Source organism: Pseudophryne corroboree, chromosome 1, assembly GCF_028390025.1.
Source record: "Pseudophryne corroboree isolate aPseCor3 chromosome 1, aPseCor3.hap2, whole genome shotgun sequence".
In the NCBI taxonomy this organism is placed as follows: domain Eukaryota; kingdom Metazoa; phylum Chordata; class Amphibia; order Anura; family Myobatrachidae; genus Pseudophryne; species Pseudophryne corroboree.
In genome coordinates, this window is record NC_086444.1 from 662996673 (window position 1) to 663021793 (window position 25121).

Here is a 25121-nt window from a genome sequence, read left to right on the forward strand (position 1 = left end):
GGGAGGTCGGAAGTATCAAAGGCATAGAACCTTATGAACTTGTTCACTGAGGACAACATAGCCACCTTTTACAATTGTTCAAGGGCCGCATCACGGCCGGCCGCCCAAGAAGGTCCAACAGACGGAGTAGAATGGGCTTTGATGGAGCTGGAAGACCAGCCTGTACATAAGCATGTGCAATCACCATTCTAATCCATCCGGCCAAGGTCTGCTTGTTAGCAGGCCAGCCACGTTTGTCAAAACCAAACAGTACAAAGAGAGAATCACATCCCGTACCACATCCAAAGACCTCTCTTTGGAAGACAATTCAGGAGAGACAAAGGCCGGAACCACAATCTCCTGGTTAAGGCGGAAAGAAGACACCACCTTAGGTAGATAACCAGGGCGCGGTCTAAGAACCGCCCGGTCACGGTAAAAAAATCAGATAAAGGGACCTACAAGACAAGGCACCCAAATCTGATACCCGTCTAGCAGAGGCAATAGCCAGCAGAAACAAGACCTTAAGAGAAAGCAACTTAAGGTCCGCAGATTCAAGAGGTTCAAACGAAGACTCTTGCAAGGCCTCCAGAACCACCAACAAATCCCAAGGAGCCACAGGTGGGACATAGAGAGGTTGAATTCGTAAAACACCCTGAGTGAATGTATAAACATCAGGCAGAGTCGCAATTTTTCTCTGAAACCATACCAACAAGGCAGAAATATGAACCTTGAGAGAGGCCAGCCGAAGGCCTAAATCCAGGCCCTGTTGTAGGGAGACCAAAAATTAGGCCGTACTAAACTTGTAAACGACATGATTGTTAGATGCGCACCAAGCAAAAGTAAGAATTCCAGACCCTATGGTAAATCCGAGCAGAAGCCGGCTTACGGGCCTTCAACATAGTTTGAATGACCGCCTCAGAAAATCCTTTGGTCCTCAGTACGGAAGCTTCAAGAGCCATACCGTCAAAGTCAGCCGGGCCAGATTCTGGTAGACACAAGGGCCCTGAATGAGGAGGTCTGGTCGTTGTGGAAGCAGAAGAGGACGCTCCAGCAGGAGACCCTGTTGGTCTGAGAACCAATGCCGTCTGGGCCACGCTGGAGCTATCTAAAGTAGGATTCCTCCTTCTTGCTTGAACTTCCTAACTACTCTGGGCAGGAGTGACACCAGAGGGAACACATACGGCAGCTGAAAGTTCCATGGAATTGCCAGTGCATCCACGAACACTGCTTGAGGATCCCTTGTTCTTGCTCCGAAGACTGGAACCTTGTGATTGTGTCGAGACGCCATCAGGTCTACATCTGGTAGGCCCCACTTGTCCACTAGCAGTTGAAGTACTTCTGGATGGCTCCACTCTCCGGCGCATATGTCCTGATGACTGAGGAAGTCCGCTTTCCAGTTGAGGACCCCCGGAATGAACACTGCCGATATGACTGGCAGATGGCATTCCGCCCATCGAAGACTCTTGACACTTTGACACTTCCAACATTGCCATGCGGCTTGGAGTGCCGCCTTGACGATTTATGTATGCCACCGTGGTGGAATTATCCGACTGTACTTGAACAGGAGTGTTCTGTACCAGAGGCAGGGCTAGTGTCAAAGCACTGCCCGCAACTCCAGAATATGTATCAGGAGGAGAGATTCCTCTCTGGTCCACCAACCCTGAAGATAGTGTTGCTCTAACACCACGCCCCAACCCCGCATACTGGCATCCGTCGTTAGGAGGACCCAGTTGGAGATCCAGAAGGGACGACCCCTGCTCAATCGTTGGTCCTGAAGCCACCAGCTCAGAGACAGACAAACTTCCGGAGTCAAGGAAATCATGTGAGACCTGATCCGGTGAGGCAGGCCATCCCACTTGGAAAGGATTAACCTCTTCAGAGAGTGAGAATGAAATTGAGCGTACTCTACCATGTTGAAAGCCGACACCATGAGGCCTAGTACTTGCATCGCTGAGTGTATCAACACACGTGGGCGAGATAGGAAGCATCTTATCTTGTCCTGAAGTTTCAGGACCTTCTCTGGAAACAAGAACAACCGCTGGTTGTGTGTGTCCAATAATGCCCCCAGGTGCGCCATGCTCTGAGCAGGAACCAGTGAGGATTTCTTCCAGTTGATGAGCCACCTGTAGGCTTGCAGGAAAAGAACAGTCAGTTCTAGATGACAGAGGAGAACCTCTGGGGAGTTTACCAGGATCAACAAGTCGTCCAGATACGGCAGGATCCTGATACCCTGACGGCGAAGAAGGGCCATCATGACCGCCATGACCTTGGTGAAGGTTCGCGGAACTGTGGTCAGTCCAAAATGAAAGGCCTGGAATTGATAGTGTAGGTTGCCAATAGCAAACCGCAGATAATGCTGATGCGACATGGCAATAGGTATATGTAGGTAAGCATCCTGTATGTCCAGGGATACCATATAGTCCTTGGGCTCCAAGGCCAGAACAATGGAGCGAAGAGTTTCCATACGGAAGTTGGATACCTTCACAAATTTGTTCAAAGACTTGAGGTTGAGAATGGGCCGGGAGGAACCATTCGGTTTCGGAACTAGGAACAACGTTGAATAGTACCCTCTGCCTCTCTGAGCCAGAGGCACCGGCACTATCACTCCTGTGTTCAGAAGGGATTGTACCACCAAATGTAGAGTTTTTGCTTGCAACGGATCCGAACGGATGTTTGTCGAGCAAACTGGCGAGGGGGACGTTTCTTGACAGAGATGGCGTATCCATGAGTGACGACTTCCCTCACCCAGGCATCTGAAGTGGTCTGTAACCATACCTGGGCGAACCGCAGAAGTCGGGCTCCCACCCTGGGGTCCCCCAGGGGGAGGCCCGCCCCGTCATGCAGCAGGCTTGTCTGGTTTGGAAGCAGGTTGACGGGCAGCCCAGGAACGTTTAGGTTTGGGCTTAGAGGTTTTGGAAGTGCAAGCCTATTTTGGGTACGCCTGACTTGGAGGTTGACAGGGACGAAAGGTGGTACTCTTAGCCTTCGGAGCTGGTACTCGGCAGACATGCAGTTTTAGCAGACGCTAAATCAGCAATAATCTTGTTCACATCTTCACCAAAAACAATGTTTCCCTTAAAAGGGATCACCTCCAAGGTCTTTGTAGAGTCCAGATCCACAGGCCAGGACCACAGAATCCGGCAAGCCAGAATAGACGTAGTAGACGCTTTGGCTGCCAGCACACCGGCATCAGAGGCCGCCTCCTGAATGTAATGAGAGGCTGTGGTAATATAGGAAAGACACTGTCTGACATTATCAGAAAAATTAGAAGGTAGCTCCGCTTCAACTTCTTGAACCCAGGCTTCAATAGCTTTTGCAGCCCAAAAAGCTGTCTATGCACAGCACCCGCGAGAGTGTAAATAGACTTCAAGCAACCCTCAACACGCTTATCCGTCGGTTCCTTCAGAGAGGTGACGGTGGTGACAGGCAGAGTAGAAGACACCACTAGACGTGCAACACGTGAGTCCACCGGCGGCGGTGTTTTCCAATTTTTACAAAACTCTGCAGAGAGGGGATACTGAGCTAGCATCTTTAGACAGGGAGAATTTCTTTCCTGGAGACTCCCAGGATTCCTGACGTATGTCAACTAAATGTTCAGAATGTGGTAAAACTTTAGTAACCTTCTGACGTTTGAACTTATCAGGTTTCTTAGACGTACTGTATCTGGAGGGTCATCAACCTGAAGAATCAGTGTGATAGTCTCCACTAGGTTAGGTACATAAACCTGTGTTATAGATTCCTCATCACAAACTACCTACAAGGGTGTAACTCCCTGTAGAAAATCAGGAGCGCTGTCCACACTAATTCCTCATCAGAAGCAGCTGCATCAGTGTCTGATGGATCAGTATATTCCCCATCTTGATCAGATGAAGAATCCGAACCATGAGTGGATTGTAAGGAAGAAATTGCCCGCTTAGATGACCCTTGGTTCTAGGAGGGCAAGGGTTAGGTGTTTGTTTAATCAAGGACTGATCTAAGTTTTTAGTTAAATAACTAAGCGCATGCGAGCTGCGTACCATGCACATGCGCATTTAGCAACAAATCTTAGCATAGCGAAAATCGTCAACGAGCGAACAACTCGGAATGACCACCTATATACACTGCTCAAAAACACTAAAATAACACATCCTAGATCTGAATGAATTAAATATTCTTATTAAATACTTTGTTCTTTACATAGTTGAATGTGCTGACAACAAAATCACACAAAAATGATCAATGGAAATCAAATTTATTAACCCATGGAGGTCTGGATTTGGAGTCACACACAAAATTAAAGTGGAAAAACACTACAGGATGATCCAACTTTGATGTAATGTCCTTAAAACAAGTTAAAATGAGGCTCAGGAGTGTGTGTGGCCTCCACGTGCCTGTATGACCTCCTTACAACGCCTGGGCATGCTCCTGATGAGGTGGCGGATGGTCTCCTGAGGGATCTCCTCCCAGACCTGGACTAAAGCATCCGCCAACTCCTGGACAGTCTGTGGTGCAACGTGGCGTTGGTGGATGGAGCGAGACATGATGTCCCAGATGTGCTCAATTGGATTCAGGTCTGGGGAACGGGCAGGCCAGTCCATAGCATAGTCCTTCGTCTTGCAGGAACTGCTGACACACTCCAGCCACATGAGGTCTAGCTTTGTCTTGCATTAGGAGGAACCCAGGGCCAACCGCACCAGCATATGGTCTCACAAGGGGTCTGAGGATCTCCTCTCGGTACCTAATGGCAGTCAGGCTACCTCTGGCGAGCACATGGAGGGCTGTGCAGCCCCCCAAAGAAATGCCACCCCACACCATTACTGACCCACTGCCAAACCGGTCATGCTGGAGGATGTTGCAGGCAGCAGAACGTTCTCCTTGGTGTCTCCAGACTCTGTCACGTCTGTCACATGTGCTCAGTGAGAACCTGCTTTCATCTGTGAAAAGCACAGGGCGCCAGTGGCGAATTTGCCAATCTTGGTGTTCTCCGGCAAATGCCAAACATCCTGCACGGTGTTGGGCTGTAAGCACAACCCCCACCTGTGGACTCGGGCCCTCATACCACCCTCATGGAGTCTGTTTCTGATCGTTTGAGTAGACACATGCACATTTGTGGCTTGCTGGAGGTCATTTTGCAGGGCTCTGGCAGTGTTCCTCCTGTTCCTCCTTGCACAAAGGCGGAGGTAGCGGTCCTGCTGCTGGGTTGTTGCCCTCCTACGGCCTCCTCCACGTCTCCTGATGTACTGGCCTGTCTCCTGGTAGCGCCTCCATGCTCTGGACACTACGCTGACAGACACAGCAAACCTTCTTGCCACAGCTCGCATTGATGTGCCATCCTGGATGAGCTGCACTACCTGAGCCACTTGTGTGGGTTGTAGACTCCGTCTCATGCTACCACTAGAGTGAAAGCACCGCCAGCTTTCAAAAGTGACCAAAACATCAGCCAGAAAGCATAGGAGCTGAGAAGTGGTCTGTGGTCACCACCTGCAGAACAACTCCTTTATTGGGGGTGTCTTGCTAATTGCCTATAATTTCCACCTGTTGTCTATTCCATTTGCACAACAGCATGTGAAATTGATTGTCAATCGGTGTTGCTTCCTAAGTGGACAGTTTGATTTCACAGAAGTGTGATTGACTTGGAGTTACATTGTGTTGTTTAAGTGTTCCCTTTATGTTTTTGAGCAGTGTATATATGACCCTGACACACTTAGCCCCCCTCAGGGTATAGAATATAGGGATAGCAACATGTGTGAAATACACTGAATGGAAAACACATAGCAGCTATTGCCACACACAGTCACATGTACAATGCAGAAATTATTACATACAACAATAAAACTTCACTGGTAATACTACATAGAGCTATGTTATGTATACATATATAACAATGCACAGTAAACACTGGATGTATATCACAGAATACTTGTACTAAATATTCAAATAGTTATGCACTTTTTCTTAACTAACACTGTCTAAACGACATGTAGAATACTTTAATGTCCTGTAAAAGCACAGCGCTGATGAGGCAGGCGGCTTTACAGAGGAGACAGCGCCCAGCAGTCCCAGAATCAGCGCAGCTGTGTAATGGCTACCAAACGCTGACAGGGAGTGAGGGAGAGAGAGATTCAACTGCAGAGCGGGAACATCTGCTGTAGATGGCGACTGGGGCTGGGGGAGGGGCGACAGGTCAGAGCCTTATCCCCTTAGCTGGACTTCACCACCGGGTACTGCGGGGCCTATACTAAACGGATTTTAGTAAATCCAACCTGTGCCCCTTTCCCTGGTGGATATAGTGGGGTCCCTGCACGGCCACAGTGTCCACGCCAGTGGCGCGGTCCGTCTCCGGAGACTGCGCTGGATTGCAATTTTGGCGGGTCCACCTGGGGGACCCTCTTACCTCCTCCCGATGATGCGGCCACGAGATCCAGGAGAGCAGCGGCGGTATGTGTGCCTGAAGGAACCAGAGCGCCTCCGCAGTATCCGGCAACAAGGGTGCGGGAGTATACAGCGCCGCTGGGGGAGGTGAGGGAGCCGCAGCACGATATGTCAGCATGACATATAGCAACTAGTGCTTGTGCTGCGGCCTTTGAAGTCTTCTTTCTTGTCAGAAAAGCTCTTTTCAGGGCTGCCTAGCGCAGCCCTCCGTTAGCTGCCTGCACTGCAGGCACCAACTTACAAACTGAGCTCCAGTGCCTGGAGGCGGGGTTATAGAGGAGGAGGTGCAAGGCATCCTGGGAACAGTCAAAGCTTTAGCCTGTTGGTGCCTCAGATCAAGATCCAACTCTACACCCCGATGTTATTCCCTGTGGAATACCAGTGTACCCCTCTGCAGAAACAGACAATATAGTCCTCTTCTAGGATCGGCATGGGATCCCGGTGTACGCATCAAGGCCCTTTGCAGGCTTGCTGCGCGCACCACGCTGCGGGCACGGTTGCTCGCTTCGCTCACCACAGGTTCTATTCTCCCTCTATGGGTGTCGTGGACACCCACCGAGGGAGAATCACCTACCTCAACGGTATTCCGGCGGCGGCATTGTACCCCTGTTGGGATTTCGGCTTCAGTATTGCGACCACCGGGATCCCAACGGGTGGTATTTTAAACGCATACCCCTCTTCTGATGCATATATAAAAATGCCTGTTAATATGTCAATATTCATTCTTATTATTCTAGGTATGTTTGGGGCTGTTCACCTGGCCCAAATTGACAGTGACATTACTGCATTTGTCGCCAGTTTAATAAAGTAACATGTGATCCTGTATGAAATATAAATATTCACATTTATATTTGGAATTCGCTTATTACAGTTGCGCCACTCAAGATACCCAAGATTACATTTGAATAGTAACCCTTAATAACTGGAGCGTACAACACACACCAGTTCAGTATATGGAACTTACATAGGAGAGGTAGGTGACAGTTCTTCTTCAGCAAGATTTACACATATTTTATTTGCTGTATCTTTAGATACTAAACAAGGTGGGGTTAAGGAAACCTCTAACTCAGCCTCATGGTATGACCTGAAACAGACTTTAAAAAAAATATCTAATAAGTGTCTAAGAGATTAACTAAAAGTTTAATAATGAGAGGTTTAATTAATAACATGGTAAAATGTTAAAAGATCTGTTGCAACCTGTAGTGTTCCTTCGTATAATTAAAATAAGCTGTGACACAATGTAGCGCACAGATTGCTTTCTTTTTCTACCTTATCTAATGAATATACGTATTGATTCTGAGCAAACTACAATAAAAGCTCAACATTAATGTTGAAAGAAAGAATAAATACTGTACGTTTTTCCCCAATATCATGTCACTGAATTATTACTAATGGTTTATTTATAATGTACACAGTGATCAGTAGCGGATCTTGCCACGGGCAAGCAGGACTTTTGCCCGGGGCGCCGCCTTCCGGAGGGCGCTGGCACCATCCGGAGGGCGCCGCACCGTGGCAAGATCCGCCACTGCTGCCCGCTGTGTCCCCCGTCCGCATCCGCTGCCGTCCCCGTCCGCCTCCTGTGAAGGGAACTAGACGCTATGCGTCTAGTTTCCCTTCGTGGAGAGTAACTTTGCTGAGCGGTGCGCGATGACGTCATCGCGCACCGCACAGCAAAGGTCCTCTCCACGAAGGGAACTAGACGCATAGCGTCTAGTTTCCCTTCGTGGAGAGGACCTTTTGCTGTGCGGTGCGCGATGACGTCATCGCGCACCGCTCAGCATTCAAGCGGCGCTAGCAATGTACAGGGGGCGTAACTGACCACGCCCCCTGTATTAGGCCACACCCCCTTTCCTGCCCGGGGCGCGGAGCGCCCTTGAACCGGCCCTGACAGTGATGCAGAGTTGGCTGCAACTGCCACATAAAATGTCTATTTCAAAAACATCTCTAATACATTATCTACAGATCTCCATATTTTGTACAATTTTCTTTTTATTCTTAAGGGCCCCATACACTAGAACGATAATGCCCGATTTCATCCAATTTTGACCTTTCAGGCCGATAAATCAGATGTTCCCGTGAGCATTAGATCGGAGCCCCTAGGTCGTTAGTGCTGCACTCGTGATATGTCAGATCCCGCAGGCATGGCTGGGATCGCATACGATACATCGTATGCAAAAGGACCGCATATGATGTATCGTATGCGATCCTGCCACCCGGGAAGCTTCCGGGCGGTTCAAGGGAAATCGCATCCGACTTTAGCCTCCGACATGTCGCTGTAGTGTATGGGGTCCTTAAAGCACGCACCAATGAACTATGAATGCATGAGTGATGAAGAAAGCACCTATCCGTGTTGTAAGCATTATCCTGTATCTATACTGGCCCTGGACTACCCACAACTAGTATATCTTTCAGAGACCTATGTGTCTGTGCCAGCTTGCATGTTTTTGTACAGATATGCCTTTAGCGTACTAGGCATATGTTAGAATGCCCCTTTCCGACTCTTGTCCCACTTCTACAAGCACAAGCATTTATAAGTGCCAGGATTACACCAATCTTCATAGATACATATATGGACGGCTGGGTTTATTGTCATGTTTATTTATTTTAATTTATGCTACACAAACTGGCATAGTACTCATTCTGCATCAGCCTCATTGTTAGTAAGTGCTGTACAGAACATAGCTCAGAAATTGTTTCCCTGACCCATCCAGCTTACAATCTAGTTTATACCCTTTTTCCATCTGTAGCACGGGTAGCAGCCGTGTCGCCTGACACGGCTGCGACCCGTGCTACAGCCCCCTTTCCCACAGCGCTCACCAACCCAGCATATTGCTGGGTTGGTGATGCTGCTAGTGATGCGGCAGGGGCGGCGCTGGGAGATCATGTGATCTCCCAGCGCCGCCCGCACATAGACACACTACACAGCTTACCGGGTTGAACACATGTAGAATTCCCGGATCACTTGATCCGGGAATTTGCAGGGGGACCCTTTTCCACTAGGAAAAAACACGGGTAAATGCGCGCCCCTGCGCATTTACCCGTGTTTTAAAAGCTAGTGGAAAAGGGGTATTACTGGTATCAGTAGTAAACGCAGGATTTCTAGAGGGGAGTTTCCAAATGCAGTCCACAATCTCCCACTCTGCGGAACATTGGAACAAGTGCAAGAGTCTGTGAGAGCAGTAGAAGAACCTAGTAACGACATTGGTATTTTTATACACTGGATACTGTATAGAATACAGTATTAATATTTAAAACTATAGATGGTCTATATTATAGGCTGTATCAAACATTTCAATAATAAGATATTACTTACCGGTAAATCTATTTCTCGTAGTCCGAAGTGGATGCTGGGGACTCCGTAAGGACCATGGGGATTATACCAAAGCTCCCAAACGGGCGGGAGAGTGCGGATGACTCTGCAGCACCGAATGAGCAAACACAAGGTCCTCCTCAGCCAGGGTATCAAACTTGTAAAACTTTGCAAAAGTGTTTGAACCCGACCAAGTAGCTGCTCGGCAAAGCTGTAATGCCGAGACCCCTCGGGCAGCCGCCCAAGAAGAGCCCACCTTCCTTGTAGAATGGGCTTTTACTGATTTTGGAGACGGCAATCCAGCCGCAGAATGAGCCTGCTGAATCGTGTTACAGATCCAGCGAGCAATAGTTTGCTTTGAAGCAGGAGCACCCAGCTTGTTGGATGCATACAGGATAAACAGCGACTCAGTTTTCCTGACTCCAGCCGTTCTGGCTACATAAACCTTCAAATCCCTGACTACATCTAGTAACTTGGAATCCTCCAAGTCACGAGTAGCCGCAGGCACCACAATAGGTTGGTTCAAATGAAAAGAGGACACCACTTTTGGCAGAAATTGCGGACGAGTCCGTAATTCTGCCCTGTCCATATGGAAAACCAGATAGGGGCTTTTATGTGACAAAGCCGCCAATTCTGACACACGCCTAGCCGAAGCTAAGGCCAATAGCATGAACACCTTCCACGTGAGATATTTTAACTCCACGGTTTTAAGTGGCTCAAACCAGTGTGATTTCAGGAAACTCAACACCACGTTAAGATCCCAAGGTGCCACTGGTGGCACAAAAAGGGGCTGGATATGCAGCACTCCCTTTACAAACGTCTGAACTTCAGGAAGAGAAGCCAGTTCCTTTTGAAAGAAAATGGATAGGGCTGAAATCTGGACCTTAATGGACGCCAATTTTAAGCCCATAGTCACTCCCGACTGTAGGAAGTGAAGGAAACGGCCCAGCCGGAATTCCTCTGTAGGGGCATTCCTGGCCTCACACCAAGCAACATATTTTCGCCATATACGGTTATAATGTTTAGCCGTCACGTCCTTCCTAGCCTTTATTAGCGTAGGAATAACCTCATCCGGAATGCCTTTTTCTGCTAGGATCCGGCGTTCAACCGCCATGCCGTCAAACGCAGCCGCGGTAAGTCTTGGAACAGACAGGGCCCCTGTTGCAACAGATCCTGTCTGAGAGGCAGAGGCCATGGGTTCTCTGTGAGCATTTCTTGCAGTTCCGGATACCAAGTCCTTCTTGGCCAATCCGGAACAATGAGTATTGTTCTCACTCCTCTTTTTCTTACGATTCTCAGCACCTTGGGTATGAGAGGAAGAGGAGGAAATGCATAAACCGACTGGAACACCCACGGTGTCACTAGTGCGTCCACAGCTATCGCCTGAGGGTCTCTTGACCTGGCGCAATACATTTGTAGCTTTTTGTTGAGGCGGGATGCCATCATGTCCACCTGTGGCAGTTCCCATCGACTTGTAATCTGTGTGAAGACTTCTTGATGAAGTCACCACTCTCCCGGGTGGAGGTCGTGCCTGCTGAGGAAGTCTGCTTCCCAGTTGTCCACTCCCGGAATGAACACTGCTGACAGTGCTTTTACGTGATTCTCCGCCCAGCGAAGAATTCTGGTGGCTTCCGCCATCGCCACCCTGCTCCTTGTGCCACCTTGGCGGTTACCATGAGCCACTGCGGTGATGTTGTCTGACTGAATCAGCACCGGATGGTTGCGAAGCAGAGGCTCCGCTTGACTTAGGGCGTTGTATATGGCCCTTAGTTCCAGGATATTGATGTGCAGACAAGTCTCCTGACTTGACCACAGACCCTGGAAATTTCTTCCCTGTGTGACTGCCCCCCACCCTCGGAGGCTTGCATCCGTGGTCACCAGGACCCAGTCCTGAATGCCGAACCTGCGACCCTCGAGAAGGTGAGCACTCTGCAGCCACCATAGAAGAGACACCCTGGCCCTGGGGGATAGGGTGATCAGCCGATGCATCTGAAGATGCGATCCGGACCACTTGTCCAACAGATCTCACTGAAAGGTCCTCGCATGGAACCTGCCGAAGGGAATGGCCTCGTATGACGCCACCATCTTTCCCAGGACTCGCGTGCAGTGATGCACCGACACCTGTTTTGGTTTTAAGAGGTCTCTGACCAGAGTCACGAGCTCCTGAGCCTTCTCCGTCGGGAGAAAAACCTTCTTCTGGTCTGTGTCCAGAATCATGCCCAGGAAGGGCAGACGCGTCGTAGGAATCAGCTGCGACTTTGGAATATTCAGAATCCAGCCGTGCTGTTGCAACACTTCCCGAGAGTGTGCTACGCTGATCAGCAACTGCTCTCTGGACCTCACCTTTATGAGGAGATCGTCCAAGTATGGGATAATTGTGACTCCTTGCTTTCGCAGAAGCACCATCATTTCTGCCATTACCTTGGTAAATATTCTCGGTGCCGTGGACAGACCAAACGGCAACGTCTGGAATTGGTAATGGCAGTCCTGTACCACAAATCTGAGATACTCCTGATGAGGTGGATAAATGGGGACATGCAGGTAAGCATCCTTTATGTCCAGTGACACATAAAATCCCCCTCTTCCAGGCTTGCAATGACCGCTCTGAGCGATTCCATCTTGAACTTGAACCTTTTCAGGTAACTGTTCAGGGATTTTAAATTCAATATAGGTCTGACCGAACCGTCCGGTTTCGGTACCACAAACATTGTCGAATAGTAACCCCTTCCCTGTTGAAGGAGGGGAACCTTTACCACCACCTGCTGGAGATATAATTTGTGAATTGCCGCTAACACTATTTCCCTCTCTATGGGGGAAGCTGGCAGGGCCGATTTGAGGTAACGGTGAGGGGGCATCACTTCGAATTCCAGCTTGTATCCCAGAGATACAATCTGTATAGCCCAGGGATCCACCCGTGAGTGAACCCACTGGTGGCTGAAACTTCGGAGACACGCCCCACTGATCATGGCTCCACCTGTGGAGCCCCAGCGTCATGCGGTGGATTTAGTGGAAGCTTCTTTCCTCTACCCCTGCCTCTGGCAAGAAAGGACGCACCTCGGACTCTCTTGCCTCTTTGTGATCGAAAGGACTGCATTTGGTAATATGGTGCTTTCTTAGGTTTTGAGGGGATATATGGCAAAAGATTTGACTTCCCAGCCGTAGCTATGGAAACTAGGTCCGAGAGACCGTCCCCAAACAATTCCTCACACTTTTAAGGTAAAACCTCCATGTGCTTCTTTGAGTCGGCATCACCTGTCCATTGCCGAGTCCACAGGACCCTTCTGGCAGAAATCGACATTGCATTTATTCTAGAGCCCAGTAGGCTAATGTCTCTCTGGGCATCTCTCCTATATAGGACAGCGTCTTTTATATGCCCCAGGGTCAGTATTATAGTATCCTTGTCCAAGGTATCAAGTTCCTCAGATAAAGTATCTCTCCATGCTGCTACAGCACTACACATCCAGGCCGACGCAATTGCCTGCCTTAGTAGGGTACCTGAATGTGTATAAATGGACTTCAGGATACCTTCCTGCTTTCTATCCGCAGGATCTTTTAGGGTGGCCGTATCCTGTGACGGCAGGGCTACCTTCTTAGATAAGCGTGTCAAAGCTTTGTCTACCCTAGGGGAGGATTCCCAGCGTAACCTGTCCGTTGGCGGGAAAGGATACGCCATAAGCAACCGTTTGGAAATCTGCATTTTTCTATCTGGAGATTCCCAAGCTTTTTCACATAACTCATTTAACTCATGTGAAGGGGGAAAGGTCACCTCATGCCCTTTTTCCCAAAACATATAAACCCTCTTGTCAGGGACTGGGTTTTCCTCTGAGATGTGCAATACATCCTTCATTGCTATAATCATGTAGCGGATGGCTTTAGCCATTTTAGGCTGCAACTTTGCATCATCGCCATCGACACTGGAGTCAGAATCCGTGTCGATATCTGTGTCAACAATTTGGGATAGTGGGGCGCTTCTGAGACCCTGACGGCCTCTGCGCTGTAGCATCAGGCATGGGTTGGGACCCTGACTGTCCCAAGGCTTCAGCTTTATCCAACCTCTTATGCAAGGAATTAACATTATCATTTAAAACCTTCCACATATCCATCCAATTGGGCGTCGGCGGCGATCCCACATTCATTTGTACCTGCCCTGCTTCCACATAGCCTTCCTCATCAAACATGCCGACACAAGCGTATCGACACACCACACACACAGGGGATGCTCTATTTGAGGACTGAACCCCCACAAGGCCTTTTGGAGAGACAGAGAGTATGCCAGCACACACCCCAGCGCTATATGACCCAGGAATTACACAGTAACTTAGTGTTTACCCAGTAGCTGCTGTATATACTGATTTTGCGCTAAATTTATGTGCCCCCCCTCTCTTTTTACCCTCTTTCTACAGTGAATCTGCAGGGTAGAGCCTGGGGAGCTTCCTCTCAGCGGAGCTGTGGAGAGAAAATGGCGCTGGTGAGTGCTGAGGAAGAAGCCCCGCCCCCTCAGCGGCGGGCTTCTGTCACGCGATTTTGTGTAAAATAATGGCAGGGGCTCATGCATATATACAGTGCCCAACTGTATATATGCCCACTTTGCCAAGAGGTCTCTAATTGCTGCCCAGGGCGCCCCCCCCCTGCGCCCTGCACCCTACAGTGACCGGAGTGTGTGGGTTTAATGTGGGAGCAATGGCGCACAGCTGCAGTGCTGTGCGCTACCTCATATGAAGACTGGAGTCTTCTGCCGCCGCTTTTGAAGTCTTCTTGCTTCTCACGCCGGCTTCTGGCTCTGCGAGGGGGACGGCGGCGCGGCTCTGGGATCGGACGACCAAGGGTGCGTTCCTGTGTACGATCCCTCTGGAGCTAATGGTGTCCAGTAGCCTAAGAAGCAAGACCTATCCACAGTGAGTAGGGCTGCTTCTCTCCCCTCAGTCCCACGTAGCAGAGAGTCTGTTGCCAGCAGATCTCTCTGAAAATAAAAAAAATCCTAACAAAATACTTTCTATTTAGCAAGCTCAGGAGAGCTCACTAAGGTGCACCCAGCTCGTCCGGGCACAGATTCAAACTGAGGTCTGGAGGAGGGACATAGAGGGAGGAGCCAGTGCACACCAGTATTCCTAATTCTTTCTTAAAGTGCCCTGTCTCCTGCGGAGCCCGTCTATTCCCCATGGTCCTTACGGAGTCCCCAGCATCCACTAGGACGTTAGAGAAAATATACATAAGTGGTCAGGAAAAGGTTAAACATACCATAATAAATAAATACACAAACATAAAGAACCAGTATTGCACTTTCTAAGCACACATTCTCCCACCTCATGGTAAGGATCCTGTCTCTTCTTCCTGCTAGCTACTCTCTGGTCCAGTGCACTGCTTGAAGACTCAGGGGGTAATTCAAAGTTGATCGCAGCAGCAAATTTGTTAGCAGTTGGGCATAACCAAGGTGGTCATTCCGAGTTGTTCGCTAGCTGCAATCGTTCGCTGGTCAAATGGTCAACTGTCATTTGCTCCCATCCATTACCAGATTTTCATTGCAACCAGCCAGATTGGAAGATAAATCTTTAGGTGTATGGGCACCTTAACTTATTATAGTTATACTGGATGCTTTAAAGCTCTGTTTTTTTTCTCTCCAACTGCCACTCTCCCCTAACAGCTCCATCAGCCAACTGCAGCTGGTTCTAGCAGCTTTTAAGTCATGTGACCTGCTGCTGACTCAACGCAGTCTATATCAGCAATATATATTAAGTTGAATAAATGTCTTTTAAGCTCTGGTGGGGTGCCACATATGACTATTCATGTGTAATCCCAGTTACAAATTGCAGGGATACACAGCATACTGTATATAGCATTCTCTTTGCACAGTATACTATCACTAGTGTAGTTGCCGCCTTACTTAGCAGAGCTGTCAGTGTAGAAAAAACTGAATTGTTCATAAGAAAAAGTATGTTTAGCTAATAAATAACAAGACTGATGCTATAATTTACATTTAAATGTATTTTAATTCCGATCCCCTTCTATGTATTCCTCTTCTGTATCCACCCACAGCTGCATTCTTATTTTTCATTGGTCAAAGCTGTGCTGAAGCTCATTATCTGTCCGCTGTCTCAACAGCTCCATCGTTTTCTTCTTTACCTCAGTAACTAATGTAAAACAGGTTCCCTTGAGTACAGATTTGACATTAAGGAAAAGAAAGAAGTCACACGGTGCTAGGTCTGGCGAGTATGGAGGGTGTTCTAGCACTGCAATCTGTTTCTTGGCTAAAAACTGCTTCACAGAGAGCTGTGTGGGTGGGTGGTCTTCAGGTTGCCGACTGTCGGGATCCCGGCGCACAGTATACCGGCGCCGGAGTCGCGACAGCCGCCATACCGCCAGATTTTCTCCCTCGTGGGGGTCCACGACCCCCCTGGAGGGAGAATAAAGTACCACCGTGCCAGTAGCGTGGCGAGCGCAGCGAGCCCGCGAGGGGCTCATTTGCGCTCGCCACGCTGTCGGTATGCCGGCGGTCGGGCTCCCGACGCCGGTATGATGGTCGCCGGGAGCCCGGCCGCCGGCATACCATACTACACCCGTGTGGTTGGTGCATTGTCCTGGGTTCTGGTATGAATGGTCGACAATGTTAAGGTCGACACTCATTAGGTCGACTGCTATTGGTCGACATTCACATGGTCGACATGGACTAATGGTCGCCACATGGAAATGGTCGACACATGACAATGTCGACATGAGTTTTTTTACTTTTTTGGGTGTCGTTTTCTGCATAAAGTGATGGGGAAACCCCAATTAGTGCACCGAGTCCCCTCGCATGGCTCGCTTCGCTCGCCATGCTTCAGGCAAGGTGCCTCGCTCTGCTACTGCTGCGCTCGACACAGGTTACCGTTCCCAATCGTACTTCACGTGGATCGTAAAGTATGAAAAAGTTCCAAAAAAGAAAAAAAAAAAGTGAAAAACTCATGTCGACCTTTTCATGTGTCGAACATTTTCATGTGTTGACCATTAATCCATGTCGACCATGTCAATGTCGACCAATAGTGGTCGACCTAATGAGTGTCGACCATCTGACTGTATACCATTGTCCTGATGGGGATTAAACCATTTTTCCACAACTCTGGACTTTTTCTTCTCACTCTTTCTCGCAAACTTTGTAGAACATTGTTGTAGTAATGTTGATTCACTGTTGTGCCTTCTGGCACCCAGTCTGCCAAAATAAGACCCTTAATATCAAAGAAAACCATTCAAATGGCACTGAATTTGGATTTTCTTTGACGTACTGTCTTCATTCTTGGTGATGATGGTGTTTTCCAGTGCATGAACTAGCGTTTTGTCTCGAGATCGTACTCGAAGCTCCATGTTTCATCATAGATAATAACTTTATCTAAAAATGTGAATCCACTTGAATTTGTTCCAAAATGCCTATGCAAATTCACTTTTCATTTTCTTTCTGCTCGGCAGTGAGAAGATTTGGAACCATCATAGCACACACTTTTGTCATGTTAAGATCTTGATGCAAAACTTGCCTAACAGTATCTTTGTCAATGTTTACCATTCGGATGCTGAGTCTATTGTCAGTTCAAACAGTTTTCTTACTTTTCCCCACATTTTCGGTTGTTCTTTGTGTGCGAGGCCTTCCGAGACATTCGTCATCTTCGACATCCGCACGATTGTCACTAAATCTTCTGTGCTACTCAAACACATACACGTGACATACAATCTGCCTCATAAGCCTCAGTTAGCATACGGACAGATTTAATGGGCATTTTGTTCAACATAACTAATAATATTAATTAACACGTTGCTCTACTTTTGAACTAAGCATTTTAACAAAGCACAGGAAAAACACAACTTCTTTGAATGCTGTGTGACAGAAAATAAGAATTTACTTACCGATAATTCTATTTCTCATAGTCCGTAGTGGATGCTGGGAACTCCGAAAGGACCATGGGGAATAGCGGCTCCGCAGGAGACTGGGCACAAAAGTAAAAGCTTTAGGACTACCTGGTGTGCACTGGCTCCTCCCCCTATGACCCTCCTCCAAGTCTCAGTTAGGATACTGTGCCCGGACGAGCGTACACAATAAGGAAGGATTTTGAATCCCGGGTAAGACTCATACCAGCCACACCAATCACACCGTACAACTTGTGATCTGAACCCAGTTAACAGCATGATAACAGAGGAGCCTCTGAAAAGATGGCTCACAACAATAATAACCCGATTTTTGTAACAATAACTATGTACAAGTATTGCAGACAATCCGCACTTGGGATGGGCGCCCAGCATCCACTACGGACTATGAGAAATAGAATTATCGGTAAGTAAATTCTTATTTTCTCTGACGTCCTAGTGGATGCTGGGAACTCCGAAAGGACCATGGGGATTATACCAAAGCTCCCAAACGGGCGGGAGAGTGCGGATGACACTGCAGCACCGAATGAGAGAACTCCAGGTCCTCCTCAGCCAGGGTATCAAATTTGTAGAATTTAGCAAACGTGTTTGCCCCTGACCAAGTAGCTGCTCGGCAAAGTTGTAAAGCCGAGTCCCCTCGGGCAGCTGCCCAAGATGAGCCCACTTTCCTTGTGGAATGGGCTTTTACAGATTTTGGCTGTGGCAGGCCTGCCACAGAATGTGCAAGCTGAATTGTACTACAAATCCAACGAGCAATAGTCTGCTTAGAAGCAGGAGCACCCAGCTTGTTGGGTGCATACAGGATAAACAGCGAGTCAGATTTTCTGACTCCAGCCGTCCAGGAAACATATATTTTCAGGGCCCTGACTACGTCCAGCAACTTGGAATCCTCCAAGTCCCTAGTAGCCGCAGGTACCACAATAGGCTGGTTTAAGTGAAACGCTGAAACCACCTTAGGGAGAAATTGAGGACGAGTCCTCAATTCTGCCCTGTCCGTATGAAAAATTAGGTAAGGGCTTTTATAGGATAAAGCCGCCAATTCTGAGACACGCCTGGCTGAAGCCAGGGCTAACAGCATTACCACTTTCCATGTGAGATATTTTAAGTCCACAGTGGTGAGTGGTTTAAACCAATGTGATTTTAGGAACCCCAAAACTACATTGAGATCCCAAGGTGCCACTGGAGGCACAAAAGGAGGCTGTATATGCAGTACCCCCTTGACAAACGTCTGAACTTCAGGAACTGAAGCTAGTTCTTTCTGGTAGAAAATCGACAGGGCCGAAATTTGAACCTTAATGGACCCTAATTTTAGGCCCATAGACAGTCCTGTTTGCAGGAAATGCAGGAAACGACCCAGTTGAAATTCCTCTGTAGGGGCCTTCCTGGCCTCACACCACGCAACATATTTACGCCAAATACGGTGATAATGTTGCACAGTTACATCCTTCCTGGCTTTGATCAGGGTAGGGATGACTTCATCCGGAATGCCTTTTTCCTTCAGGATCCGGCGTTCAACCGCCATGCCGTCAAACGCAGCCGCGGTAAGTCTAGGAACAGACAGGGTCCCTGCTGGAGCAGGTCCTTTCTTAGAGGTAGAGGCCACGGGTCCTCCGTGAGCATCTCTTGAAGTTCCGGGTACCAAGTCCTTCTTGGCCAATCCGGAGCCACGAGTATAGTTCTTACTCCTCTCCTTCTTATGATTCTCAGTACCTTGGGTATGAGAGGCAGAGGAGGGAACACATACACTGACTGGTACACCCACGGTGTTACCAGAGCGTCCACAGCTATTGCCTGAGGGTCCCTTGACCTGGCGCAATATCTGTCTAGTTTTTTGTTGAGGCGGGACGCCATCATGTCCACCTTTGGTTTTTCCCAACGGTTCACAATCATGTGGAAGACTTCTGGGTGAAGTCCCCACTCCCCCGGGTGGAGGTCGTGTCTGCTGAGGAAGTCTGCTTCCCAGTTGTCCACTCCCGGAATGAACACTGCTGACAGTGCTATCACATGATTTTCCGCCCAGCGAAGAATCCTTGCAACTTCCGTCATTGCCCTCCTGCTTCTTGTGCCGCCCTGTCTGTTTACGTGGGCGACTGCCGTGATGTTGTCCGACTGGATCAACACCGGCTGACCCTGAAGCAGAGGCCTTGCTTGACTTAGGGCATTGTAAATGGCCCTTAGTTCCAGGATATTTATGTGAAATGACGTTTCCATGCTTGACCACAAGCCCTGGAAATTTCTTCCCTGTGTGACTGCTCCCCAGCCTCTCAGGCTGGCATCCGTGGTCACCAGGACCCAGTCCTGAATGCCGAATCTGCGGCCCTCTAGAAGATGAGCACTCTGCAACCACCACAGGAGAGACACCCTTGTCCTTGGAGACAGGGTTATCCGCTGATGCATCTGAAGATGCGATCCGGACCATTTGTCCAGCAGATCCCACTGAAAAGTTCTTGCGTGGAATCTGCCGAATGGAATCGCTTCGTAAGAAGCCACCATTTTTCCCAGGACCCTTGTGCATTGATGCACTGACACTTGGCCTGGTTTTTGGAGGTTCCTGACTAGCTCGGATAACTCCCTGGCTTTCTCCTCCGGGAGAAACACCTTTTTCTGGACTGTGTCCAGAATCATCCCTAGGAACAGCAGACGTGTCGTCGGAATCAGCTGCGATTTTGGAATATTTAGAATCCACCCGTGCTGTCGTAGTACTACTTGAGATAGTGCTACTCCGACCTCTAACTGTTCCCTGGACCTTGCCCTTATCAGGAGATCGTCCAAGTAAGGGATAATTAAGACGCCTTTTCTTCAAAGAAGAATCATCATTTCGGCCATTACCTTGGTAAAGACCCGGGGTGCCGTGGACAATCCAAACGGCAGCGTCTGAAACTGATAATGACAGTTCTGTACCACAAACCTGAGGTACCCTTGGTGAGAAGGGCAAATTGGGACATGGAGGTAAGCATCCTTGATGTCCAGAGACACCATATAGTCCCCTTCTTCCAGGTTCGCTATCACTGCTCTGAGTGACTCCATCTTGAATTTGAACCTTTGTATGTAAGTGTTCAAGGATTTCAGATTTAAAATAGGTCTCACCGAGCCGTCCGGCTTCGGTACCACAAACAGCGTGGAATAATACCCCTTTCCCTGTTGTAGGAGGGGTACCTTGATTATCACCTGCTGGGAATACAGCTTGTGAATGGCTTCCAATACCGCCTCCCTGTCGGAGGGAGACGTTGGTAAAGCAGACTTCAGGAACCGGCGAGGGGGAGACGTCTCGAATTCCAATTTGTACCCCTGAGATACTACCTGCAGGATCCAGGGGTCCACTTGCGAGTGAGCCCACTGCGCGCTGAAATTCTTGAGACGGGCCCCCACCGTGCCTGAGTCCGCTTGTAAGGCCCCAGCGTCATGCTGAGGACTTGGCAGAAGCGGGGGAAGGCTTCTGTTCCTGGGAAGAGGCTGCCTGCTGCAGTCTTTTTCCCCTTCCTCTGCCCCGGGGCAGATATGAGTGGCCTTTTGCCCGCTTGCCCTTATGGGGACGAAAGGACTGAGCCTAAAAAGACGGTGTCTTTTTCTGCTGAGAGGTGACCTGGGGTAAAAAGGTGGATTTCCCAGCCGTTGCCGTGGCCACCAGGTCCGATAGACCGACCCCAAATAACTCCTCCCCTTTATACGGCAATACTTCCATATGCCGTTTGGAATCCGCATCACCTGACCACTGTCGCGTCCATAACCCTCTTCTGGCAGAAATGGACAGCGCACTTACTCTTGATGCCAGAGTGCAAATATCCCTCTGTGCATCTCGCATATATAGAAATGCATCCTTTAAATGCTCTATAGTCAATAATATACTGTCCCTGTCCAGGGTATCAATATTTTCAGTCAGGGAATCCGACCAAGCCACCCCAGCACTGCACATCCAGGCTGAGGCGATTGCTGGTCGTAGTATAATACCAGTATGTGTGTATATACTTTTAAGGATATTTTCCAGCTTCCTATCAGCTGGTTCCTTGAGGGCGGCCGTATCAGGAGACGGTAACGCCACTTGTTTTGATAAGCGTGTGCCTCATTTAATTCATCTGATTCAGGAAAAACTACGGGTAGTTTTTTCACACCCCACATAATACCCTTTTTTGTGGTACTTGTAGTATCAGAAATGTTCAAAACCTCCTTCATTGCCGTGATCATGTAACGTGTGGCCCTACTGGAAAATACGTTTGTTTCCTCACCGTCGACACTGGAGTCAGTGTCCGTGTCTGGGTCTGTGTCGACCATCTGAGGTAACGGGCGCTTTAGAGCCCCCGACGGTGTTTGAGACGCCTGTACAGGTAATAACTGATTTGCCGGCTGTCTCATGTCGTCAACAGTCTTTTGTAAAGTGCTGACGCTATCACGTAATTCCTTCCATAAGACCATCCAGTCAGGTGTCGACTCCCTAGGGGGTGACATCACTATTACAGGCAATTGCTCCGCCTCCATACCATTTTCCTCCTCATACATGTCGACACAACGTACCGACACACCGCACACACACAGGGAATGTTCTGATAGAGGACAGGACCCCACTAGCCCTTTGGGGAGACAGAGGGAGAGTTTGCCAGCACACACCAGAGCGCTATATATATACAGGGATAACCTTATATAAGTGTTTTTCCCTTATATAGCTGCTGTATTGATTTATCTGCCAAATTAGTGCCCCCCCTCTCTTGTTTTACCCTGTTTCTGTAGTGCAGGACTGCAGGGGAGAGTCAGGGAGCTTCCCTCCAACGGAGCTGTGAGGGGAAAATGGCGCCAGTGTGCTGAGGAGATAGGCTCCGCCCCCTTCTCGGCGGCCTTTCTCCCGCTTTTATAAGGAAAAACTGGCAGGGGTTAAATGCATCCATATAGCCCAGGAGCTATATGTGATGTATTTTTTGCCATCTAAGGTATTTTTATTGCGTCTCAGGGCGCCCCCCCCCGGCGCCCTGCACCCTCAGTGACCGGAGTGTGAAGTGTGCTGAGAGCAATGGCGCACAGCTGCGGTGCTGTGCGCTACCTTATTGAAGACAGGACGTCTTCTGCCGCCGATTTCCCGGACCTCTTCTGTCTTCTGGCTCTGTAAGGGGGCCGGCGGCGCGGCTCTGGGACCCATCCATGGCTGGGCCTGTGATCGTCCCTCTGGAGCTAATGTCCAGTAGCCTAAGAAGCCCGATCCACTCTGCACGCAGGTGAGTTCGCTTCTTCTCCCCTTAGTCCCTCGGTGCAGTGAACCTGTTGCCAGCAGGATTCACTGAAAATAAAAAAACCTATACTTTTTCACTAAGCAGCTCAGGAGAGCCACCTAGTGTGCACCCTTCTCGTTCGGGCACAAAAATCTAACTGAGGCTTGGAGGAGGGTCATAGGGGGAGGAGCCAGTGCACACCAGGTAGTCCTGAAGCTTTTACTTTTGTGCCCAGTCTCCTGCGGAGCCGCTATTCCCCATGGTCCTTTCGGAGTTCCCAGCATCCACTAGGACGTCAGAGAAAACTGTGTGACAGGAAACTGTGCGAGAGGAGTGAAACTTGCAAAATTGTTTTGGGATAGTCTAAGGTCAATGTTCCCCCAGTCTCTTTTAACCTAAGCAGTATGGTTTATTTTTTAAAAGTACAGTCTCATTGTTTAATAGCTACACCTTATATATATATATATATTTTTTTTTTTTTTTTTTTTTATTTCTTGGCTGTGCATGCCCAGAACACTGAGCTCAGACACAAGGCCGCCATCAGGGGGGTGCTGGGGGCACAGCTGTCCCGGGCCTGGCCTCTCTGACAGAGGGGTGGGGGGGGAGGGGGGGGGGGGGGGGGGCTGAGCTGCTCAAGCTGCTGTCTGCACGCCTGCTGCCATCCCCGCCGTTCTGCCGCAGCTGTATTGAAAATGTCCCTCCCAAAATGGCCACCACCACAGAGGAGACAGTTATTCAAGATACTAGAGGAGCCCTCTAGTATCTTTAATAACTGTCTCCTCTGAGGCAGCGGCCATTTTGGGAGGGACATTTTCAATACGTTAAGCAGAAAGGCGGCAAACCCTCAGCAGCAGACCCACAGCGGCGGGGGAGATGGGGGTTTCGAGGAAGAAATCCCCTGACAACGAGCAGAACCCCTGACAATGAGCAGAATCCCTGACAGCGAGCAGGTACTTGCATAATTATTGTGTGGCCATAATACGGTGACATGGACATTAATGTGGGGGCATAATATGGTGTCAGGAGCATTACTGTGTGGGGCATAATTTGGTGATAGGGGCATTACTGTGGGGACTCAATATGGTGCAAGGGACACAGAGCCGGCCCTAGGCATAGGCAAACTAAGCAACTGCCTAGGGCATCTGGCATGCCTAGGGGCACCAGCAGCTTCTGCTGATTAAAATGATATTTGGCATGCCTATATTCTGTGTGTAGCATTTCGTATGCAGATACAGCCACAGTCGCACACAGTATATTGGCATGCCGCATATCATTTTATTTAGCAGAAGCTGCTTGTGCATCCTAGCCACACAGTAATACAAATAAGATGCATTGTCATAAAAAAAGGTGCCCGACATTAGGAGAGCTGCCAGCTGACTCACACAAGGCATCTCCTGCTGCATGGTGTATTGAGGCAAAATGTATGAGGACACATCTGTATCCAAGCAGAGGCAGAGGTCACAGTGTTAGCAGCCATGTAAGTGCTGTGTGCAGGTAGGTTGATTGTGCAATAGTGTTCGGCATAAGAGGCATTATGCATGTCATGTGCACAAATGCATTAATAATGTGCAGCAAATTTGTAAGGGACATTATGTGTATAAGGGCATTAATAAAGGTTGGCAGAATGTGTAAGGCGTATTATGTTTATAAGGACATTAATAATGTGTGTCATATGTGTGAGGGGGCATTACTGTGTGGTATTATGTGTATAAATGCATTACTAATGTGTGAAATAATGTATATAAAGGGCACTACTGTGTGGTCTAATGTGAATAAAGAATATTATGAAGTTGTGTAATGTGAATAAGGAGCAATTCAGTGTGGTGTAATGTGAATAAAGGGCACTACTGTGAGGAGTAACGTATATATAGTAAAGTGGTACTACTGTGTGATGTAACGTGAATAAGGGATACTATTGCATAATAAAATGTGAATAAATTTGCACCACTGTGTGGCATAATTTGAATTAAGGGTACTATTGTGTGCCCATGTGCCTTGCCAGCAAAAACACACCCCTCTTTGGGCTGCGCGCCGAATGTGCACACTGTTCCTATTTTAAATATAGGAGGTAGCAACACCAAAATGAGGACTGCTATGCAGGGGCGGATCCAGAAGAAAATGATACGGCGGGCACTATGGAAGGGGCAAGTACATTTGCGTGCGGCTTCGGTGCATGTGAGGTGGCGCTACTTATACAATGCCCACAGTTGTAGCGCTCATTATGCAATGTCCACTGTACTGGTAGTGCCCCTTATATAGACCCCATAGTAGTGGTGCCCCTTATGCAATGCCCGTATTGCCCCCAGTAGTAATGTTGCCTGTAGTAATGCCCCCAGTCA

At 48.7% G+C, this 25121-nt stretch overlaps 1 protein-coding gene across 7 annotated transcripts in view; it reads right to left on the bottom strand.

Annotated features, from left to right (window-relative positions):
• SHOC1 (shortage in chiasmata 1) overlaps positions 1 to 25121 on the bottom strand; it is a 642525-nt gene that overhangs the window by 408970 nt on the left and 208434 nt on the right. For 6 of the 7 annotated variants that reach the window (XM_063914688.1, XM_063914693.1, XM_063914689.1 and 3 more), the window contains exon 10: positions 7355 to 7484. The exons of the other annotated variant lie outside the window; for it this stretch is intronic. In XM_063914688.1, the coding sequence (XP_063770758.1) occupies positions 7355 to 7484 (130 nt within the window). The remainder of the gene's footprint in view (positions 1 to 7354; positions 7485 to 25121) is intronic. 7 annotated transcript variants of the gene reach the window in all.